Source organism: Lemur catta, chromosome 4, assembly GCF_020740605.2.
Source record: "Lemur catta isolate mLemCat1 chromosome 4, mLemCat1.pri, whole genome shotgun sequence".
NCBI classification, from domain to species: Eukaryota; Metazoa; Chordata; class Mammalia; order Primates; family Lemuridae; genus Lemur; species Lemur catta.
Window position 1 is genome coordinate 54,344,471 of NC_059131.1, and position 22,233 is coordinate 54,366,703.

The window sequence follows — 22,233 nt, forward strand, 5'->3', positions numbered from 1 at the left end:
CCGAATGACTCAACAGTGAATACGAATGAAATAGTAATATGCCAGGAGATTAAGAATCCTAAATATTTTCATAGGAGGATAGATTTATCGGGACACTTCAAATTGTCTCAGTTTTGGAAAGGGGGAAAAACAGTAGCTGCGCCGCCCGGGAATCGAACCCGGGTCGCAAGAATGGGAATCTTGCATGATACCACTACACCAGCGGCGCTGTTGGCAGGTTTTTGTGAGACACTCTATAACCAGTATGTACAAGAACACGTTCATTTTCACGTGAAGATGACTTTCATATATTATTTGTTTATTGAAAAGTCAGAGTTTATTGACAGTGTATAATCTGCTGTTTTTCACTGATACAAAAAACCATTTATCTTCTCTCATCCCAATACAGTTCAATAGATGTTTCTATTTTTTCTGTGCAGAAAAATCTTAATTGAAAAATTTTTACTTAGAAAATTCAGGTTTTCATTAAGAAGAATTTGCCTTGGTGCTAACTAAATATTTGAGAGAGAGAAAAATATATCCAGATGCCAGATTTTTAAAATATTTGCATTTGTTTGATATATACAGCGTACATTGAAAATTAAGAAAAAGTTATTTAATGCAAATTGGTCACAAGAATCGTACAAGTAAATGAGTCAGAACATTTAATCCTTTTTTCGGGAGCAGAGAAATCAGGGCTCTGAAACGTGGTTCATGGTACACACTATGCATTTCATAATGCTTTTTATAAGTTATAGAAATTTTTTTTAAACATAGGAGAATTTACACATCCAAATATGTGATGTCCTCTTTAAAGTAGTTTCTTTAGATTGATAAATTCTCGATTTACAGTTTTGGAATTGTCTTTAGAATCTGTAGTAAGTTCTGCAGCTTGTATTCAAAGATAGATTCCAAATACTAGTCTTTTCAGGATGAATGAGGCAAATGTTAATAGTGGATAGTATTTTCAAACACTTTTTTGAGACACCCATTTAAAGTGTTTTTCAGTTTAGTGTTTTGTTTTTCTTTTTATGTATGGAGGTGTGCAACAATCACCACAATTTTAGAACATTTTCATCACCTCCAAAAGGAACCTCTTACCAATCAGCAGTCACTCCCTGTTTCCCATCCCACCCTACTTCCCAGCCTATTCTTGACATTTCACATAAATGAAATTGTAAAATATGTGGTCCCTTGTGACTGTTTTATTTCACTTAGCGTTATGCTTTCAAGGTTTGTCCATGTTGTACCACGTTATCAGTCCTTCATTCCTCTTTAGTTCTGAATAAAATTCCATCATATGGATGTTTCACAAGTATATTTTTTAGAACAGTAGCTTTTTAAGTTACAAATGTAATAATATGTGGTCACTGTTACAAATGAAACACATAGATATATAAGGAAAATATTAATTCCCTTATTCTCCTCCTCTTGAGGTAACTAATATTAACAGATTAGTCTGTAAACTTCCACATTTTCCTTTATATGTATACAGATACACATGTACATAAGTACTTGAGATTTAGTTATTTCCAAAAGTGCAGTTATGCCATAGCTATTACTTGACAACTTGCTTTTTTCGCTTAAACTTCTACCTTAAATATTTTGCAGTGCAAAAATACACATCTAATTTATGGTTTTTAGTAGCTATAAAATAGTCCATAGAATGCATGTTCCACAATTTATTCAATGGTAAATTGAATAAACTACCATAAATGGTATTGATGAGCATTCAGGTTCCTGCACATTTTTTTCCCCTACTACAAACAATGTTGCAATATTATCCAGCTACATATATCCTTATAAATTGATTTTTTTTATTTTTTTAGGACAGATTCCCAAACATGGATTACTGAAGTGAATGAAATATATAATCTTAATAAATACAGTAATAGGTAAAGGTTGTAGTCATTCACATCCCCACCAATAATGTTTGAAAGTCAGTTCCTGGTCCCTCCCCCAACCCAGCTCCATTTATCTTACACTAAGATGTTATTAGTCTTATTAATGTTTGCCAATATTATAGGTAAAAAGTGGTATCTCCTTGTTTTAGTTTGCATTTGTCTAAACTATTACTAGGGTTGAGAATCTCTTTATATGTGTGTGTGTGTGTGTGTGTGTGTGTGTGTGTGTGTGTTTTAACCATCTTTTGTAAATTGCCTCTTTCCTATTCATATACTTAGTCTATTTATTTTTTATTCTGGCTTCTCTCTGGAAGTAGAGCTCTTTGTGTTTTGTATGTTTGTGATATTAGCCACAATCTTGTTGTCATATTAATGCCAAATATTATTATTATTATTATTATTATTTAAAGATGGAATCTCACTCTGTTGCCCAGGCTGGCCTCAAACTCCTTGGCTCAAGCCATCCACTCTCCTCAGCCTCCTGAATAGCTGGGACTACAAGTGTGTGCCTGTACAAAAGAGTGGCAAATATTTTTCTCATATATATATATTTTTTTTCTTTGAAAATTCTGTCCTTTGCCATCTGAAAACATTTATGTTTTATAGAATCAAATTTGTTATCTTTTTTTATATTGCTTCTGAATTTCTGGTCTTCCATAAGATAAAGTAAATATCATTTAGACTATGGTATTTAGAATAAGAAAGGAATAAAATGTGAGGTAGAAAGTATGAGAATGATTTTCTTCAAGGCAGTTTCAAAGAAGAAAAAAACCATGTGGAACAGTGTCAGAATGTTGGATCTCAGTATGGTCAAAGATAAACAAAGCTGGACACTAGAATTATAAAGACAGATTTTAATCAGTAATGTATTACTAAGTCCCTCATGAACTGAACTGAATTTCCATTTGTACGGTGGTGACTGAGCATTTTAAAAGAGAACACGGGAATAGGGAAAGGAGTGAGTAGGGGCTCAGTGGAATCAGGGAAGCGAAAAAATTACAAAAAGCAGAAAGAGGGGATTGGTCCATATGAAACCCATGTGGGTTTGTTAACCTAACCACCCACAGAGGTTTGGGAATGGGGCCCCCTATCTTCAGATATTGATTGGAACAAACAGTCAATTATTTTGGCAGCCCTGAATTTTCTCAGGCAGGTACTTTCAGGGCCTTAGGGTCAACCTAGGGATGCATCTTTGAGCTGTTAGAAACTATGTTAGTGTTTTGTTCCAGTCTTTACAGGGCAAGGTTGAGGCCTAGTTGAGAAGAGGGCTCAGGGGAGCCTGGCTAGAATTTGGTCAAGGAGAGAATCTTCCTCAGTATTTAGCTTCCTAAGGACACTGCTTTCCTGGACAACACTCTGTTGACCTAATGTTACACTTCAAATATATGGTAACATTTTCCTCCCACGATTTTTTAAAAACCCTTTTGAGTTTCCATGGCACTGTTGTTTTGAAAGGGTGATGGTAGAGAATGTGAGAGTCCTCTGCCTCCCACTTTGCAAGTCTTCTAGCTGTCTTTGCACCAAAGTGCCCTTCCAGTAAACTCTTTAGAAGGTTTCAGTGCCACAAAGTTTCCAAATATGACACCTGGATCAAGGTCACTAATATGACCAATTCTAATCAGCCAACAAATGCTTATTAAAGGCCTATTGGACTTAACACACTGAGTTATTGTGGTTGTCATGTAATTTAGAAAATGGAAAGTAAAAGACACACAGTTTAGTTTTTTTCTTTGCAATTTCTGGATGTAGTGGAAAAGAGGACTTAATCTTCATATTTTTATGTTCCCAAAGAGAATGTTTATTTCCTGTAGGACATGCATCTTGTTCTATTAACACCTCCACTCCCCCTTTCCATTCTGTTCCACTGGCCTCCTTGCTGTCTCTCAAACATGCCAGGCTTCCTCTTTGCCTAGAACATTCTCTAAGCAGATATCCTAATGACCTACTTCCTCCCTTCCTGCAAAGTTTTGCCCAAATACCATCTACAAATGAGGCCTACGTTGGCCATCCTATTTAAAATTGCAACTCCTTCCCCATTCCTCTAACCTACGTATTACATCACTCTATATATTACATCATTTACTTATTTATTCTAATTATCATCTGTCTGTCTCTACTAGAATGCCATCTTCATTAAAGTAAGTGGTTTTTGTTTTGTTTTGTTTTGTTTTTGTCACGCTGGGTAGAGTGCAGTGGCATCATCCTAGCTTACTGCATTAAACTCCTGGGCTCAAGCAATCCCCCTGCTTCAGCCTTCCGAGTAGCTGGGACTACAAGTACGTGCGTACCACAATGTCGGACTGATTTTTCTATTTTTAGTAGAGATGGGTCTCAGTCTTGCTCAGGCTGGTCTAAAATAAGTGTTTTTAAAAAATCTGTTTTATTCCCTGATTTTTCTCAAGCAGTTAAAACATGTCCTGACCTTAGTTGGAACTCAAATATTTGTCCAAAGAATGAATGCTTTTTTGCCCTGGATTTTCTACTCTTTTTCTCCCAATTCAACCTTACCTGGCATCTAACTTCTTTTCCTCATATCTATAATATTCTTCATGTTAGTATAGTAGTTATTCTTTTTTGTTTGTTTGGGTGAAGTATTTTAATTACAAAAATGAGATCGTATTATACCTATCACTCAGCCACCAGCTCTTCTCAACTAATCATATTAGGACACTATTTATAGACTCAACATTTTAGTACAGTGGAATGATCATAGCTCACTGCAGCCTTGAACTCATGGGCTGAAGAGATCCTCCTGCTTCAGCCTCCCAAGTAGCTAGGGCCACAGATTTGTACCACAACAGGTTTATTTTTTGTAGAGATAGGGGTTTCTCTATGTTGCTCAGGCTAGTCTCAAAACTCCTGGCCTTAAGCGATTCTCTTGCCTTGCCTCCCAAAGTGCTGGGATTACAGGCATGAGCCACTCTGCTGGCCCCAACATTATTTTTAATGCATACATAATGTTTTACTGTATGGTATGTAGAGGAGAAAAAATAATTTTTCCTCTACTTTTCTGAGTTTTTAGTTGGGACAGACCCCTATAACAAGAGATATTATCAAAAGAAAAATAAATGGAAGTTTAGTAACTTGTACCTCATGTATGCAAAGGAGATACCATAGAAATGAATAAATCTCCAGCAGGTGGCTTTGAATTTGAGACAGTATAAGGAAGAGACTCAGTCCTGGCAAATAGAAAATACAAATAGCCAAAAATCCCAATAGACCTCACAGGTCCTGGCATATTCCCTCCCCCACCTACTTGCTGCCCTTAACAAGCTTACCCAAGTCAAGAAGCAGAAAGGAGGATTCCTCCTAACCTAGCAGATCAGGCCACATTCCTAACCATAAACAGAAAACCTAACTGTTTATCTCCTTGAGTAATGCCTTCCCAGGTCACTTAAGCAAGACTCTAATACAACCTGATAAATACCTAATCAGATATAGCTGCCTAGTGACAAGATGGACTCCAGCACTGACCTTTCACCAACTTTTTCCTCATTACAATCTCATTGTAATACTAAAATGTATGCTCCAGGCAGGGCTTGTGTTGTTTTTTGTACATGTGATGCATGTTAGGGCATGAAGCCTTACTACACAGGCAAGAGAAAACCACACCTAAACATGCTTCATGCCACTCCTTTTCCCACCTCAACTTCCTTAAAATGACAAGAACTGTACCCCTCCAGGATGTAGCACCAGGATCTCTTTCCTGCAGGCTGCTCCCTTGTGCTGCTTGAGCCACAAGCCTATTAAACTTTGCCTGAGAAAATTTCTGTTTGGCCTGGTGTTAATTTCTACTTACACAGAAGCCAAAGGATTGGGGCTTCCGGCTGTGGTTACAAATTCAGGCATATATCCCATCTCCAAAAAAGAACAGTAAATTTTTAGAGAAGTGACAAAACAAAGGAAAAGCATTTTGATTCTCTAGGGGTGTGTCAACAGAAAAGAACCCAGATTCTGTAAAATAAAGAGGTTTATTCTGGGCTGAATATGTGTTACCATGGCCTGGAAAGCCATGTCCAAGAAGCCTTGAACAAGTGGTGTTGCAGTGGTTGAGTTACAGTTTGATTTTATACATTTTAGGGAGACAGGACTTACATGTAAAGTTATAAATCAATACGTGGAAGGTGTACATTGGTTTGGCCTGAAGAGGTAGGACATCTCCATTTTTGTGCTTAGGTTCAACAGAATATGGACAGCTGTGTAGAAATATGACTGGACAAAAAGGGTGTGATCTAATGCTAACAGGCTGAGTGAGGGAACCCAGAAAGGCCTTTCTGTCTAGATTCTGATGGCCTCTCTGAGCTTGCATTCCTTCCTTCAGGCTGTGGGGCAGTGCCCTTTCTGGAATGGGGGTTTTACAGTAAAACAAAGTAGGTCAGATAATTACTTTATGGCCGGTTTATTAGAATAATTTTAGGCTTTATGGCTGGCCTTCTAGAAAAGGGGTTCTGCCTTTTATTAATAAGCCTGCCTTGGGGAAGAGGGATTCTGGTTTCTATGGCTAGCCTCAGGAAAGAATCGAACCAAGAGGCAGGAGGACCCAAGAGAAGGTCAGAGAACTTTTGCATCTGAGGCCTTCATTTTAGGGTACTGGTTCTGAGCCCCATCAACATGATACCACCTGACTTTAGGCTGAGTAAACCTTCAACACCAATCCTTAGCACCTCAAAAAACGACACAAAGTTGTAACTTTTTTGTTTTTTTACATAAGGATCAAGATTAAGCTATTTTAAAAACAAGCTAAATAGTCTCAAAACATTTTCCAACTTGAGTGTAAACTTCAGTACATGTAATACTTCCAAAGAGTAAGATTGTTTTGAGATTTTTCTTGGATTCTAAGAACAACCACCTTGTTTATCTTAAAATAAATTATTATACAAAAATTAACACTTTAGGGATGTTCCCCCCCTAGGCAAAAACTTTGCTATGGCAACATAATGTACACATAACTGACTAGCTTTTAAAGGGCAGGACAAATCAAGAATGAGCAAGACTGAAAAGAAAACTAAAGCCTCCAATTTAAGCTCTTGTAACTGCACTTCCTAGGAGAGCTGCAAATCCCTAACAGTACTGTTAATATCAGATGATGGAAAGAGTGAGTCAGAAATAGATTTTTTCGTGTACCTTTTCACAGACATTAAAATAGGTGGAAGAGATTGCATCTATAACTAGGATTAAAAGACCAAAACCAAAATATCTTCATAAACTTTTGTCCATAAATTTCTGTTTTTGTGCTCCTATTTACTTGATGTTTTACTTATTTTAATTACTGACATATATTTTTGTTTAGGCATGTCTACATTTTTACCTATGTAAGAACCTTAAACACATGGATATTTTTGTCACTAACTCAGGAGATTTAGCTATTATTATTAGACAAGCAATACTAAATTAGTCTTACTTATCAAAAATTATACAAACAGATCATTTTGGTTTTGGCTGGGTTTATAGTTTTATAACCTTTGTGTCAAACCCTGACATCTTAAAAACATAAAAATGACCAGTAAATCCAGGTAATAATGTATGCTGACAATTTGAAGACATTTTTAATTTTTATTTTATCAATAACAATAAATTTTTAAAATCCTGATTATTTACCAAAGATTACTAAAATCATGTGAACTAGAAAAGGATTTGGGTTTATTTAATTAATTTATGGGCAATATCTTTATTTACAAGCCAGTCTGGTACCAGGTAGAAACAACATATAATACACGTACACACACAAAACATATCTAAACATATACATGTACACTCACACTTACACACACACACAAATTTCCAGTAGTGTTTACCTCCAAACTCTAGCCATGAGATAATAATACAAACTTACCAGTTTACAAAAGACAACTGGATCCACATTACTTCTAACAAAACTAGAACTTGTTCACATGGCTAAACTTTAGTTGCCCTGATAGGTAATCTAATAATGCCTGTAGACCAAAGTTTTGGGTAAGGCAGTTTCCATGGCTGTTTGATTTCAAAAAGCCTCTATTATCCTTTTCTTCCCCTTCAGTTTAAAATGAATTTTCAGTGTATATGTTTTAGCTAGAACTGCCTGAAAGATCTCCAGTTAGCTTTGAATTAGCAATACCATAAACATTGAGTTTATCTCAATATCAGTAGAAAAAGTTATTAGGTTCATAGTAGGCAGAAAAGAAATTAGAGAAATGGAGCACTTAAGAGACATTTTAACTGCATAGTGATAGGTTGACCACCTGATTTCTGAATTTTCCTTGATGTAATTTGCCCATCAGTTAAAGTATGTGCACAAGAATTGGCCATAACCCACTGCAGTCCTAGGAAACCTAGCATGCCTTCAAACCTTTCCATTTACACAAATACTTGGAAGTAGAGGTGTCATAAGCCAACTGGGGTACCCAAAGGAGGTCGTTCTCCTTGTCTTTCCTCATTTTTAAAGGATATGTTTCCCAATTTTCTTTAAAAGAAGCAACTGAACTGTAGTCTAGGGTTTAGTGTAATGGATCAGAGTGTGCTGATTGTGGGTGGGACTCCACAGTGTTTCACCACTGAGTTATGTCTCAGTTTCTTTCTTTGGGGGTCTATCACCTCCCTGAGGGCTAAAAACACCAGTGATCAGCTTTTACGTGCATTTCCTGGACGAGACTTCTTTTAATTAATTTTGTCGGGGGGTGCCCTATAGGGCGTCTTTGAATCATGAGGAGTCACCCCAGACATTCCCACTTAGGTTCCTGGTCACCCAGGAGCACCTTTTGGCTGAGAGGAGTAAAATATCCTTCCTCTTTGGAGCTGAGGAACTCAGTCTCTCATTTATCTACAAACAGGACAGTTCAGTTTCCTCTTTCAAAAATGTGCAGAAAAGCCCATTGATGTTAATTTTGGGAGGAAAAGGCAATGGAGAAGACTGTTTAGAATTCACTGTCAAATCAAAATTAGGATTCCAAACAACATCTTCCCAGGAAAAGAGCCAAAAGCTCAGAATAAACCAGAAATGTCAACCAAGAGTAGGAGGTCCAGGGCTCAGGAGGACTTATCAGTTCCACCCAAGGAGAAGCTTGGAGTCAGGGGCCCTAAGGGTGGCCCATATGGTACCTGACACCAAGTTCAGGTGACTCCTTTGGGAGGTCTTGAGTCTTCTCTGAGCCCCACATCAGGGTGACATTTTGTTGATGGAAAAGAGCTGAAACTCTGTAAAATAATTTAAAGAGGTTTATTCAGACCTGCATATGTGTGACCATGGCCTAGAGAGCCACGCCCAAGAAGCCTTGAGCAAGTGGTCTCATTGTGATTGGGATACAATTTGGTTTTATATATTTTAGGGAGACAGGAATTATACATAAAGTCATAAACCAATACGTGGAAGTTGTACATTGGTTTGGACGGAAAAGGCATGACATCTCGAAGTGGGGCATTGCAGGTTACAGGTGGGTTTAAAGATTCTTTGATTTGCAATTAGTTAAAACACCAATCTTTATCTAAACACTTGGAATGTGTTAAGATAAGGAAGGCTGTTAATCAGAGACAACCACTGGACATCTACTAAGAATCAAGTAATCTGTTAAGTAAATTGATGACCTGCAGGTGTGTTTAAACTTTTCCCTTATATGGCCTTAGGCCTGTTAAATATTTAGTATTATTGTTACACAGAATAACTCTAAAAGTGAGGTGGCATAACTAGGCCTGTCTGACCTCCCTCCTTCCCATGGCCAGCAACTCAGCTTTAAGGTTTTTCTGGGCTTCCCTTTAGCTATCCTAGCAGTATAGCCTGAATGGCCCTAGGGCTGCGCTTACAAAGCGGCATATTTCGGGGTGGTACCTTCTGGTTTCCTTACAGGTATACTACTTTTATTGATGCTATCAGTCACTACTATTCCAGTCCCTTCACCTCAGACCACCCCAGCCCCAGTCTCCCTCATTTTTCTTTCACCTCGCGCCGTTTGCGCACTCATCTCCTACCCAGCAATGCCCGGAACGTAGCGATCCATCAGTAAGCACTGTTGCCCCAGTGTTGTTTCTGGCGGGGATTCGCTGTGTGCGGCTCTCTGACAGGGAGTGGTTGAAAGGGCAGCAGGCACTAGTGAAGAAATGAGGTGCTTCACCGCATAAGATGGGGAGGAAGGAGGGGTGAGCCTCAACCTGTGCCTTTGGCGCATCGGGAAGGAGGGTGGGCTTTGGAGGGGTGAGGTGGGCTTGAGGGCCCGGGTTGCCCGGGTGGATCAGGGGTGCCAGGGGCCTGGGCGGGGCCTGGGCGGGGCTCGGAGCGGCTGGGCTGGGGGTGAGGCGGGCACTGCGCGCGGAGGCGCAAACGCGCAGACTCCCAGCAGAAGCAGGACCGTGGGACTCGAGAGGTTGCGGAGCTCAGGAAGGCCATGAGGCGCGCTGTGGCAGAGCTCGTCTCGCCGCTTGTGGGGCTGTGGCTGTTGCTCTGCAGCTGGGGGTGCCCCGGGAACGCCGAGCCGCGGTCCCCGCCAGATAAGATCGGTAGGCGAGGAGTGGGCGCTGCAGGAGGGCATCGGACAGCCGCTGCATAGCGCGCCCAGGCTCGCGGGCCCGGCGGAGGCCGGGCTGCTGGGGCCAAGCCTGCTTCGCAGGTCGCACTTCACCCTCAGGGCGGCTTTCGGTCCTCCTGGGAGTGGGATCGTGCCTTCGCAGGCGTGGAGAGGTGCCCACTTGAGAAATGGGCGTGGATGGGGACCGGGGCGGGTGGGCGCCAAGCGTTCCTGCAGCCCCTGTGCCCTAGGCCTGAGGTCCCTCTCTGCGCCTTCCCTTTGCTGCACCTTGCGAGGCCAGTGTTCCGACTGGACTCGGAGCGCCCGGCCTCTCCTGCTATGCAGATTTCAGACGCGCAGACACAGCACAGGGCAGTGGAAACAAGCTGACCCTGTCCGCTTCCCTTGACAGGCTGGAACCCCTTTCCCCGTCTCCGCTTTGCTGAGGTCGACCTGCTCTCAGAGGCCCCTGGCTTGCACAGTTTCTTTGCTTAGGACTAGTAGAGCTGCTGAATTCAGAATCTGCTCTTTCTAATTTCAGGTGCTTTGGTGTTTTGCTCCCTGCTCCTCCGCCTCTTTTTAAAATTGTGTTCTTCCGGATCATTAACCTATGTACTTTGAGTCTCCATTGAGACAGAACAAAGCTAGAAATGGCGGTCACTTTGTTTAGCATGCTTACTGCGAATGCCCACCTCTTCTGTTCCCTTGAGCTGGGCACCAAGAGGGGTGTGCAGGCCCATTGGTGCCTCCACAAAGACCTGTGAGACTCTCTGGGCATTGGGGAAAAAATTAAATGTGTGAATTTTTAACTTAACATACTACCACTTTTGTCTGGTGTCTGTGTCTGAGCAGATTCACAGAGTTGGATCTTCACTGCAGGTGTCTTTGCCCCCCTTCTCCAGGCTTCCCTGAACTGTTGGTAATAGCTTTCAGTAACAGCCATTATTAGTTAATGGTCTTTGAAAAACAAAACAAAACAAAACAACACACACAGATAATAAGAGGGGGGAAAAAACTGTTCCTTTTTTCCCCCTCAGCGATTATTGGAGCTGGAATCGGTGGCACTTCAGCAGCCTATATTCTGCGGCAGAAATTTGGGAAAGATGTGAAGATTGACGTGTTTGAAAGAGAAGAGGTGGGGGGCCGGCTGGCCACTATGACGGTTCAGGGGCAAGACTATGAGGCAGGAGGTTCTATCATCCATCCTTTAAATCTGCACATGAAGCGTTTTGTCAAAGATCTGGGTATGTAATTTTGGTCTTAGATCTCATCAGATTTGTGTGTGACATCCCTGGATATTTTTCATCAGATGGAGACCTGAAACTTTTCTGCCTTGTTAATTGTCTTTGACGGTGAAGTTGGTAAAAACTGTTTTCCTCACTTTCCTGTTAGCAGTTGGTACTAGCTGCACTCCGGTAATGGGACACTGGTTATCAGTATCTTCTGTTATCTGGAATTACAGACAAGGGGTAGGGATGGGGGTGGCTGCTCTTGTCAGTTCTTAAACCTCTGGGTTTGTGTTGAAGAATCAGAGAATGTTTTGAGCTAGCAGCAACCTTTGTGTGCTCATTTAACAGCTGAGGAAGTGAGACCCAGAGGCTTGAAGTGTCTGGCTTCAAGTCACTCACGCAGCTATGGGTATAGACATGTGCCTTGAACTTGGGATGTCCGACTGTTGCCCTGCCAGGAGAGGCACCGGAGGGGTTGTGGGGCAGGCCTGGCAGGCCTCTGCAGGCCCTTTCCTCAGGGAATTGTGTAATTTTGGCCTCCTTCCAGTTATCTGAAATATCCAGTTATGCAAAATAGGAGTCTAATGGGAATGGAAGTGCCCCTTTCCCCTCAGCTGCCTTCCACATCCCCTGTGGATGCTTCCTGGGCTTCTGTTTCCTCCATGAAGGCAAATGTCCCCCCGGAACAAGTCATGCCACAGAGAGTCCTGTCTGACAGTTTTGTTTTAAATTGAATTCAGTTGGTACTCTGCCTTGTTTCCTTTGACTCTCTAGTGTTTTTAGACTAAAAATAGCCGGATAAAAATATATCTCATTTTGATATGTCTGTATGATCATCTGACCCATCTTCTAGAGAATCTGCTTTTGGACAGTAGTGAGTGTATAGTGTATCGCACTGTTCTAGAGATAGAACTACTTTAATGTGTTTTATGAGAACTGGGGGAAGCTCCAAATTCACTCACTTCAGAGTGTCCCCAGGAGTTTCAGATCAACTTCTTTCATTTGATCAGCACAGAAACCATTGACTTAGCTACCGTTTCTCTGCTTTTGCAGGTCTCTCTACTCTTCCGGTCTCTGGTGGCCTAGTGGGAGTGTATGATGGAGAGACTCTGGTGTTTGAGGAGAGCAGCTGGTTCATAATTAACATGATTAAACTCATTTGGCGCTATGGATTTCAGCCCCTGCGAATGCACATGTGGGTAGAAGACTTGTTAGGCAAGTTCATGAGGTAATTTTTTTTTTCCTTCCAATTACCTAAGACCTTTTAGTTTGATGAACTTTAGGAATTATAATTTCTTTGAACAGTTCTACTTAAGTGCAAGGCCGGTTTGTAAGATTGCTAGGTAAAAAGTTTTGTAGAAAATATGCAGACCATTTATCACTGGAAATTGAAAGGGTAGTTTAGTTTTGCTTTGACATATAGTTTGCAAATGCCTTTTTAGTGTTGCCAGACACTCTTAGATGCTTTACCAATGTTAAGTGCTTGAATTCTCATGACGCCTTTCTTAGGTAGGTAGTCTTCTTAGCTTCTTTGTACAGATGTGGAAGGTGGCATCATAGAGAGGTTTTAAGTGTGCAAGTTCACCCACCTTGTGGGTGGAACTGGAGTTCATACCCAGGCATTCTGGCTTTAGAGTCCTTACTCTTAATCCCTACACAGAGTCGGTGTTGTGTAGATGAATGAGATAATGTGTACAAGAGCTTGTAGAAAGGATCAAAAAACTTAAATGCGCTTTAATAATGACATGATGTTTCAGGGAAGCCAGCAGCCTGAAGTAGAGTGTAAGTTCTGTACTCCAGTAATTTAAATTGGGATATTAAATTCCAGTACTGTCCTGGGTAGTGAGAGTATATATACGTCTTTTATTTCCTTATGGTTTTCTAGATTTTAAAATTTTCTGTGTGTATAAATGTGTATTACTTTGGTAATCAGGAAAAATAACATAAACTAGCCAGTCGAATTTTGAAAGGTACAACCTATTTTTTTTAAAGCTGTTAGTATGTGTTAATTTTTATGCTGGTTTACAGGTTTAGGTGCTGGAGAAATGCAGCTTGTAAATGTTAATATTTCATTAGTATAACTGTTTTAAGATAATAAAATAATAGTTGAAAGGGTGAAATATGTGTCATATGACCAAGTATTGAACAGGACAAATGTAAGAGTTGAGGAGTTTCTATTGCTTCTATAATTTGCAGTAGTTAGGGATTTCTTCTTTCTAAATATCATTCTTATGTCAATTCCTTGAATACCTTTCCTCTGGGTACATTAAGTCCAGCTACAGTGCACATTGTTTTGAAGTACTCATTCATTCACCCCATACTGAGTGCCTATTATGTGCCAGGCATTATTCTAGGTAGAAGGTATAGGACCTAGAACATGTCGTTGGTCTTAAAGAATATATATTCTAAGCCCAGTTTGGAGGCACGCGCCTGTAGTCCCAGGTACTTGGGAGGCTGAGACAGGAGGATTGCTTGGGGCCAGGAGTTTGATACCAGCGTGGGCAACATAGTGAGACCCTGTCTCTACAAATAAAAAACTTAGTTGGGCTTGGTGGTGTGTCCCTGTAGTCCCAGCTACTTGGGAAGCTGAGGTGTGAGGATCGCTTGAGGCAAGGAGTTCGAGACCAGCCTGGTTGACATAGGAAGACTTTTTCTCAAAAAAGAAAAAAACCCACACATGCGTGGGTTTTTTAACAGTCTTTATTATTAATGATAATCATTATCTTAATTGTTGTATGTCAATACCAACTTGGTGTAATATAGGTTTATTATCTCCCCACTTATTGTTATACAAATTGTATCTTTCTACATTAGAAGCCCATTACTACAGTTCTATAATTTTATGCAGTTTCTCTTAAATGTGGTAGAATAAAAGAGTTACAAACAAATATATTTCATACTGTGTTTTATGTTTACTAATGTAATTATGTTTACTGGTACTCTTTGTTTCTTTATGTTTGATTCAAGTTTCTGCCTAGTGTTCTATCTTAGCTTGATAGAAACTTTGGTATTTCTTGTAGGTCAGATGTGCTAGTGTTGAATTCTCTGTTTTTGTTCACATGGGAATGCCTTAATTTTACTTCATTCTGAAAGATAATTTTGCTGGATGTAGAACTCTTGGTTGACAGTGTTTCTTTCAGTATTTTTTGTCAACCTAGTACCTTCTGGTCTCCATGGCTTCTGATTAGGAGTCAGCTGTTAATCTTATTGAGGATCTTTTTATGAGATGAGTTGCTTTTCTCTGGATGCTTGAAAGATTCTCTTTGTCTTTCCACAGTTTGACTATGATGTGTCTATTTTCTTTCTTTCTTTTCCAGAACTGAATTACACCAACAAGAATATGATGTGTCTGTCTAGATATGAATCTCTTTGATTTTATCCTGTTGGGGTTTGTTGAACGTCTTGGATGTGTAGATTACTGTTTTTCATCAAATTTGGGAAGTTTTTGGCTATTCTATCCTTCTAGGATTCCCATTATTTGAATGTTGGTATGCTTCATGTTGTCCCACAGGTTTCTGAGACTGTGCTTATTTTCCTTAACTCTTTTTCTTTTTGTTCCCTCAACCTGTATATCAGTTTGCCTATCTTCAAGCTTGCTGAGTCTTCTTCCATTTCAAATCTGCTGTTCCTGTAGTAAATTTTTTATTTCAGATATTATACTTTTCAATTCCAGAATTTGTTTTTTTAATCATTTCTGTTTTTATATTGATAGTCTCTATTTGGGGAGACACTGATTTCATACTTGCTTTAGTTGTTTAAACATTGTTTCCATTAGTTCTTTGAGCATATTTATTATAGCTGATTTAAAGTCTCTCTCTGTTAAGTTCCATGTCTGGGCTTCCTAAGGGCCAGTTCCTATTGACTCCATTTATTTCCTGTGTTTAAGGCATATTTTCTTGTTTCTTTGAGTATCTCATAATTTTTTGTGGAAAGCTGGATATTTAAAATAATATTATATGGCAACTCTGGAAATCAGATTCACTTTTACCTCAGGGCTTGTTGTTGCTGCTGCTGCTATTGGTTTAGTGACTTTCTGGCTCTAACTCTGTGAAGTCTATATTCATCATGTAAGGCCACTGAGTTATGTGTGTCGGGGTATGTTTTAAATGTTCTGGCAGGCAGTTTACAGCTCTGCCTTAGCCTTTATTTTCTGCTTGCTCAAAGCATCAAGGCACCACAGATTAGGGCCTTCGAAGGTTTTTCCTGGTCATGGGACAGCCTTGCCTAAGTACATGTCCTTGTAGATTTGTGGGAACATGTTTGTTATTTTCATTCTCTAGAATTTCTTTTTAAAGTTTTTTGGTCAGCCTCTTTTAGCCCCAGTTGGTATCACAATCTCAGGATGTTGCAATGTTAAACAATTGCCACTGATTTTTTTGACACATGCCCTCAGGATGGGGCTGTTATATACAGTGAGCTCTGAATCTAGTCAAAGAAAGACAAGCCCTGAGGATAGAGCTTTTTGGGATCTGACACATAGGTCATATGGCCACAGTTCTCTGGGGATTATGCTTTTTGGGAACTCCAAACCCTTTCTGTCCTCTCCAGTAGCATATAAGTTGCTGATTTCGCCTCTCTGTAGTCTCAAGACTGCTGGTTTTCAAGGCTACTGCAGAGCTAGCAAGAAGGGGATGGGAATAGGACAAATTAATAATGCCACAGGGCTTATTATTCTTACTGAGATTCAGGCGTTTTTCTTGAATCAATATTCCTTGCCTTTTGACAAGGCTTTGGTTTATTTCCAAAGTTGTGAAAAAGTTGATGTTGACAATTTTTGCCAGTGTTCTCAATGCTTTTATGGAGATTTTCAGAGGTCCCCCCCCACCTGCCTTACTTTTCTAACTTTACCTCCTTCTCTTCTGGAGATCTGCATCAGCTGCACTGGCCTCAGCGTTTCTGGAGCAAGCCAGGCAAGCTTCTGTTGTGTGGCTTTTTGCACTGCTTTTACCTGAAATATTTTCCCCCAGATATTTGCATGGTTTGCTTCCTCACCTCCTTCAGGTCTTTGTTCAGATATCACCTTCACAGTGAGGCTTTCCCTGACCACTCTAGTTATTTTTTTGGACTACCTTATTTAGAACTGCAGCCCTGCCAATCCCATGCATTCCAGTGTTCCTTTCTGATTTTTCTCCTTAATACTTACCATCCTCTAACCTGTTATATAATTTATGTGCATTTAGTTCATTTTTATTTCCTATTAATATTTCCCCAACTAGAACACAAGTCTCATGAGAGCAGGGCTCAGAGCTGATGTTCCACAGGTATTTGTTGAATGATCAAATAATGTTTAGGTTTGTGTCAGTGTAATTTGAAAAGAAAAAAGGCTGTTTAAGCAATCTGGTTAGTAGAAACTACTAGTTATGTGTCTTTAAAAAAATTTTTTACATTTAAAATTTTTTTAGAGACAGGGTCTTCCTATGGTGCCCAGGCTGGAGTGCAATGGCACGATCATAGCTTACTGTAGCCTTAAACCCAAGTGATCCTCCTATCTCAGCCTCCTACGTACTAGACTATAGGCATGTGCCACTGTGCTGAGCTGCTCTTTTGTGGTAGCATTCTAATGCAACAAGTATTATCATTAAATAATAACAGTGCTGTACCTGTTAGGTAGGTTTTTACCCCTCCCTGCTTTGTTTCTTTATCTGCAATTGGAGGAAAGGTGTTAGACTTGATAAGTTTGGGTCCAAAGGTCATGATTTTTTAAAAATTTATTTCAGGCTAAATAATCTGGACTTTATTTCATAAGCAACAGTAAGCCAAAATTTTTTTTGAGACAGGGTCTCACTCCATTGCTTGGGCTAGAGTACAGTGGCGTCATCATAGCTCACTGCAACCTCAAACTCCTGGGTCCAGTGATCCTCTTGCCTCAGCCTCCCCAGTAGCTGGGACTACAGGTGCACACCACCACTTCTGGCTAACTTTTCTATTATTTGTTGAGACGAGGTTTCACGACGTTGCCCAGGCTAGTCTCAAATTCCTGGCCTCAAGCTATCCTCCCGCATTGGCCTCCCCAAGTGCTAGAATTACAGGTATGAGCCACCATGCCTGGCCAGCAAGACTTTTTGTGAATAAATGGATAAGATAAGAGGTGTATTTTAGGGCTTCTGGGAGATTCATAAATATTTCAAAGAAAAGAAACTAGAAGAATGTAGATCATTTCATCTTAGTAGTTTGAGTATAAATCCTAAGATCAGAGAAGTGAGAACAGAATAACAAAACAGATGTTAGGAAGATTGGTAAGGTTTCCTGCTTGGCTGGAAGAAACAGAAATGAAATATGTCTAAGCTTTGAAACTACATAAACTGAGGATGACAAATGGGATGTTAGCAGTGGCCAGTTATTTTTGGTTGGGATAGGGTGAGTCAAGATCAAGCCTGGTGGAAAGACAAAATTTAATTTTAGACATGTGTAAGTGCTGCTGTAAAATATAAAGAAGAATGAGAAGAAGGTGCTCCCCGTGATCATATTACTGCCGAAAAGCAAGAGTCTATACAAAGGACAATGGACTTGTAGAGGAGGTGGAAGGCCAGGATTGTCTGGGAGAGCTGGGGAAGATGGTCTCTGAGCTGTCTCACATGATAGGAAGAAACTCAATCAGAAGGGAACATGGAAGTCAGTTTGGTTCTTATGATACTATTTCTCTTCTTTATAGATCCCCTTCTCATTTGTTTAATGGCCATTTCTCTTCTTTTCAAAAGGATCTACCGCTACCAATCTCATGAGTATGCCTTCAGCAGTGTAGAAAAATTACTACATGCTATAGGAGGGGATGAATTCCTTGGACTGCTTAACCGAACACTTCTTGAAACCTTGCAGAAAGCAGGCTTCTCTGAGAAATTCCTCAATGAAATGATCGCTCCTGTCATGAGGGTCAATTATGGCCAGAGCACGGGTCTCAATGCTTTTGTGGGTAAGCCAGGGTTTGGAACAGTGGTAGACATTAGTTCACAATGGGGCTTACCTGATGCTATGGTGGCTCCTGACTTTAGGCCATGGGTTGGGGAAGGCTGCCTTTGTCTGTGAACCTCAGATATTATTAGCAAAATTTTGTATGGATAGATGTGCCTTTGTAGGGAGAGGGGGCCCTTAGCTTTCATTAGTTCAGTGTTTGTCAATTGGGGGACGTTTTGCCCCAGGGGCCATTTTTCAATGTCTGGAGACATTTAGAGCAGAACATCTCATTGGGAGCGGAGAGTTGGGTAGGCGATCTCTTACAGATTCAGAATTAAAACACATTTTTTCCACCTCTTGACAGGGGCGGTGTCACTGTCTGGTGCTGATTCTGGCCTTTGGGCAGTAGAAGGTGGCAATAAGCTTGTTTGCTCCGGGCTCCTTCAGGCTTCCAAAAGCAATCTTATATCTGGCTCAGTAATGTACATAGAGGAGAAAACAAGGATCAAGCAGACAGGTAAGTTTTAACTTTCATTTTATTCTGTCTTATTTCCACTGTAGAAAATGATTGCTCATTGAGGAAAACCTCTCTTCTGCCATCTCTACTCAGATCCATAATGACGGAAGTCTAAATTGCATATGTTGTGCCATGTAGAAATGTCCCCAAATGTCCCCAAGTGCAGTGGCATAACTCCTTGGGTTTAAAAAATAATCTCATTCTCAAAAGTAAAAATTCCTTATTTTGAACTTATTGACATTCTGAAAACTGGCCTCAATGTAATAAAAATGCAAAGGACAGTTATCTTAAGGGATGAAACTCCTTTGATTCCTTAGAATTACAGAGAAACTATTAAGAAGGTATAGAATTATTTTGAGGAGATATAAAATATAGTATGTTGGAAACACTAAAGAAACGTGTGCTTCCTTATTCCCTCTAGGAAATCCCACAAAGATGTATGAAGTGGTCTACCAAATTGGATCTGAGACCCGTTCAGACTTCTATGACATCGTCTTGGTGGCCACTCCATTGAATCGAAAAATGTCCAATATTACTTTTCTCAACTTTAATCCTCCAATTGAGGAATTCCATCAAAAGTATGAACATATAGTGACAACTTTAGTTAAGGGGGAATTGAATTCATCTGTCTTTGGCTCTAGAACCATAGATAACTTTGGCCTTGGTACAGTCTTAACCACTGATAATTCAAATTTGTTCATTAATAGTCTTGGGATTCCGTCTTCTGTAAGGAAAGAGGAAAATCTTCAACCATCAGCAGATGGAACATATGTTTGGAAGATGTTTTCCCCAGAAACTCTTACTAAAGCACAAATTTTAAAGCTCTTTTTGTCCTATGATTATGCTGTGAAGAAGCCATGGCTTGCATATCCTCACTATGAGCCCCCAGAGAAATGCCCCTCCATCATACTTCACGATCGACTGTATTACCTCAATGGCATGGAGTGTGCAGCAAGTGCCATGGAAATGAGTGCCATGGCAGCCCACAATGTTGCGCTCCTTGCCTATCACCGCTGGAATGGACACACAGACATGATTGACCAGGATGGTTTATATGAGAAACTTAAAACTGAGCTATAAAATGACACCATCTCTTTCCCTCTCCTAGTTCCAAATGAGTATCACTGGCAAAAAAGGACAAAGTCTGAGCAGAGATGATTTTGAATAGGATATTTTGCCAATATCACTGTTTAACAAAAGTAATCCTTGTGGGTCATAAGAAAGTACAAGGTTCTAATTAAGTGTGATGATGTAACTATTGCACTTATGCCCTCTCCAAAATTTCTTAAATATTTTTTCAATATCCATTAGCAGTGTTGCTCAAACTTGTCTGATCATAAAAATTATCTGGAGTTTTTAAAACGTGAATTCTCTAGCTCTTCTCTTAAGAGATTGTTTAAGTCTGGGGGCAGGGCCCTGGATTTTGATCAAAAGCATAGAGCACTGTAAGCTGAACACTTGAGGGAGAACTTAAAGACCATGTTAGTTGGGGACTGGTCCATTTTGAGCTTTTACATCTGGCTGTGATCTTCAGTGAGATAAAACTAATAAGGGAGCTGGTGTCTTTATGCCTGGCTCAGTAATTTTATAGCCTGTTTTGAAGTAAATGTGCTCATGCCTAAAGCCTTGACTTTCAGAATGTCCTTTGATTGGTTCTGTCTTGATATTATTAGGGGTGAAATTTATGTCTTAGTAATTTAACCTTAAGATGTCATACAGAAATCTCAAGTAAATGAAAAGCAACTATGGGCTAGTGAGTTAGAAATTGGCATTCTACTACATCTTCACTTAAGGAGCTTTTAAAAATACTGATAGACCCCCATAAGCAGAGATTCTGATTTAATGGATCGAGGATAGGACCTTGGCATTGTAACTTTTTACAATTCCCGATGTGCAACCAGGGTTGAGAATCACTGATGTGGGGGCAAAACTGTCTACAAAGGGTTTTTAGTGCCCTTAAAGCAGATCCATTTTGGAAGGGATGATTTGTCTCCATGAGAACTTCAGTAGTCATCTTGATAGTAAGAAGCATTGACAGTCTAACAGCAGAGGCAACTCAAGTAACTCCGAGCATTTGGCACTAAAGCAGGATATTGAGAATGACACCAAGCTTGACCAAACGCAGCTCATGTTCAAAGTGTTAAATGTTTCAGTTACTGTAGCATTCTGGGTGAGAAACTGGTTGCTGAAATCTTAAGACAGTGGCTCTCAGCCTTGGCTGCACACTGGAATCACATGGAGGGCTTTAAAGTGTCCCAAATGATTCTAATATCCAGACCAAATTTGAAAAATCAGTTCTACATCCGTTGTACAAGGATCATGATTGGCTGTCATAGGCACTGGTAGAACAGAACAAGTGCTTAAGAATTCTAACAGTATGTGCAACCAAGTTAACAGAAAGCCCTTCACCAGATTATGGCAGTAATTACTTTAGCAAAATGGTGAAGAGAACACTGATTTTTAATAAAAATGATTTCTTCCCTAGTACAGGTGTGATTATTAACATGCTGATAAACTGCCAAAATATATTTGATATAGAGGTAGGGATTAAACTCATGGTCTGTCAAAGGGTCAGCTTTTTTCTAATTTTATTCTTAACAGATGTTAAGAGGCATTTGTATTTTTTTCCTTTTGTGGTCTTAATGAAGACAATTTGTAGAGAATGTAATACTGTTATGTGTATGCTAAATATTGGTACATACTAATGAAATAAGTTAATTTCTATCCTTTATAAACTTGTTTTGCAAAGGCATATGTTTTTACTTTTAAGAATACCTATTGGCCGGGCATGGTGGCTCACATCTGTAATCCTAGCACTCTGGGAGGCCAAGGTGGGAGGATTGCTTGAGCTCAAGAGTTCAAGATCAGCCTGAGCAAGAGCGAGACCCCCATTTCTACTAAAAATAGAGAAATTAGCCAAGTGTGGTTGTGTATGCCTGTAGTCCCAGCTACCTGGGAGGCTGAGGCAGGAGGAGGATCGCTTGAGGCCTGGAGTTTAAGGTTGTAGTAAGCTATGATGATGCCATTGCACCGTAGCCCAGGCAACACAGTGAGACTCTGTCTCTGTCTCTGTCTCACACACACACACCAGTGAAAAATGTTGGTATTATATCAAACCTCCTCTGGTTACATTTCCCAGTAGAGCATCTGAAATTGCTTTCTCAAAACCAAAACAGGTTATCAATACTTCAGGCATGGCCGGGCACAGTGGCTCACGCCTGTAATCCTAGCACTCTGGGAGG

General features: G+C 40.1%; 1 protein-coding gene and 1 non-coding gene across 2 annotated transcripts; one reads left to right on the top strand and one right to left on the bottom strand.

The window, feature by feature from the left end:
* Positions 1-137: 137 nt before the first annotated feature.
* On the bottom strand, positions 138-208 carry TRNAG-CCC. Its single transcript has one exon. It is a non-coding gene; the product is annotated as a tRNA-Gly (tRNA).
* Positions 209-10,178: 9,970 nt separating this feature from the next.
* LOC123637020 (prenylcysteine oxidase 1) lies at positions 10,179-21,475 on the top strand. Its single transcript, XM_045549799.1, has 6 exons — positions 10,179-10,346; positions 11,392-11,598; positions 12,637-12,811; positions 18,282-18,493; positions 18,839-18,991; positions 19,413-21,475. The coding sequence occupies exons 1-6, from the start codon at positions 10,235-10,237 to the stop codon at positions 20,069-20,071; spliced, it is 1,518 nt and encodes a 505-aa protein (XP_045405755.1). The 5' UTR covers positions 10,179-10,234; the 3' UTR covers positions 20,072-21,475.
* Positions 21,476-22,233: the final 758 nt, after the last annotated feature.

What these genes read in the sequence shown, in the direction of transcription:
- LOC123637020 (XM_045549799.1), top strand. Translation starts at nt 10,235, where the DNA reads ATGAGGCGCGCTGTGGCAGAGCTCGTCTCGCCGCTTGTGGGGCTGTGG. An exon ending in GTCCCCGCCAGATAAGATCG is followed by an intron (nt 10,347 to 11,391) that starts GTAGGCGAGGAG and finishes TTTCCCCCTCAG; the next exon opens with CGATTATTGGAGCTGGAATC. An exon ending in TTGTTAGGCAAGTTCATGAG is followed by an intron (nt 12,812 to 18,281) that starts GTAATTTTTTTT and finishes TCTTTTCAAAAG; the next exon opens with GATCTACCGCTACCAATCTC.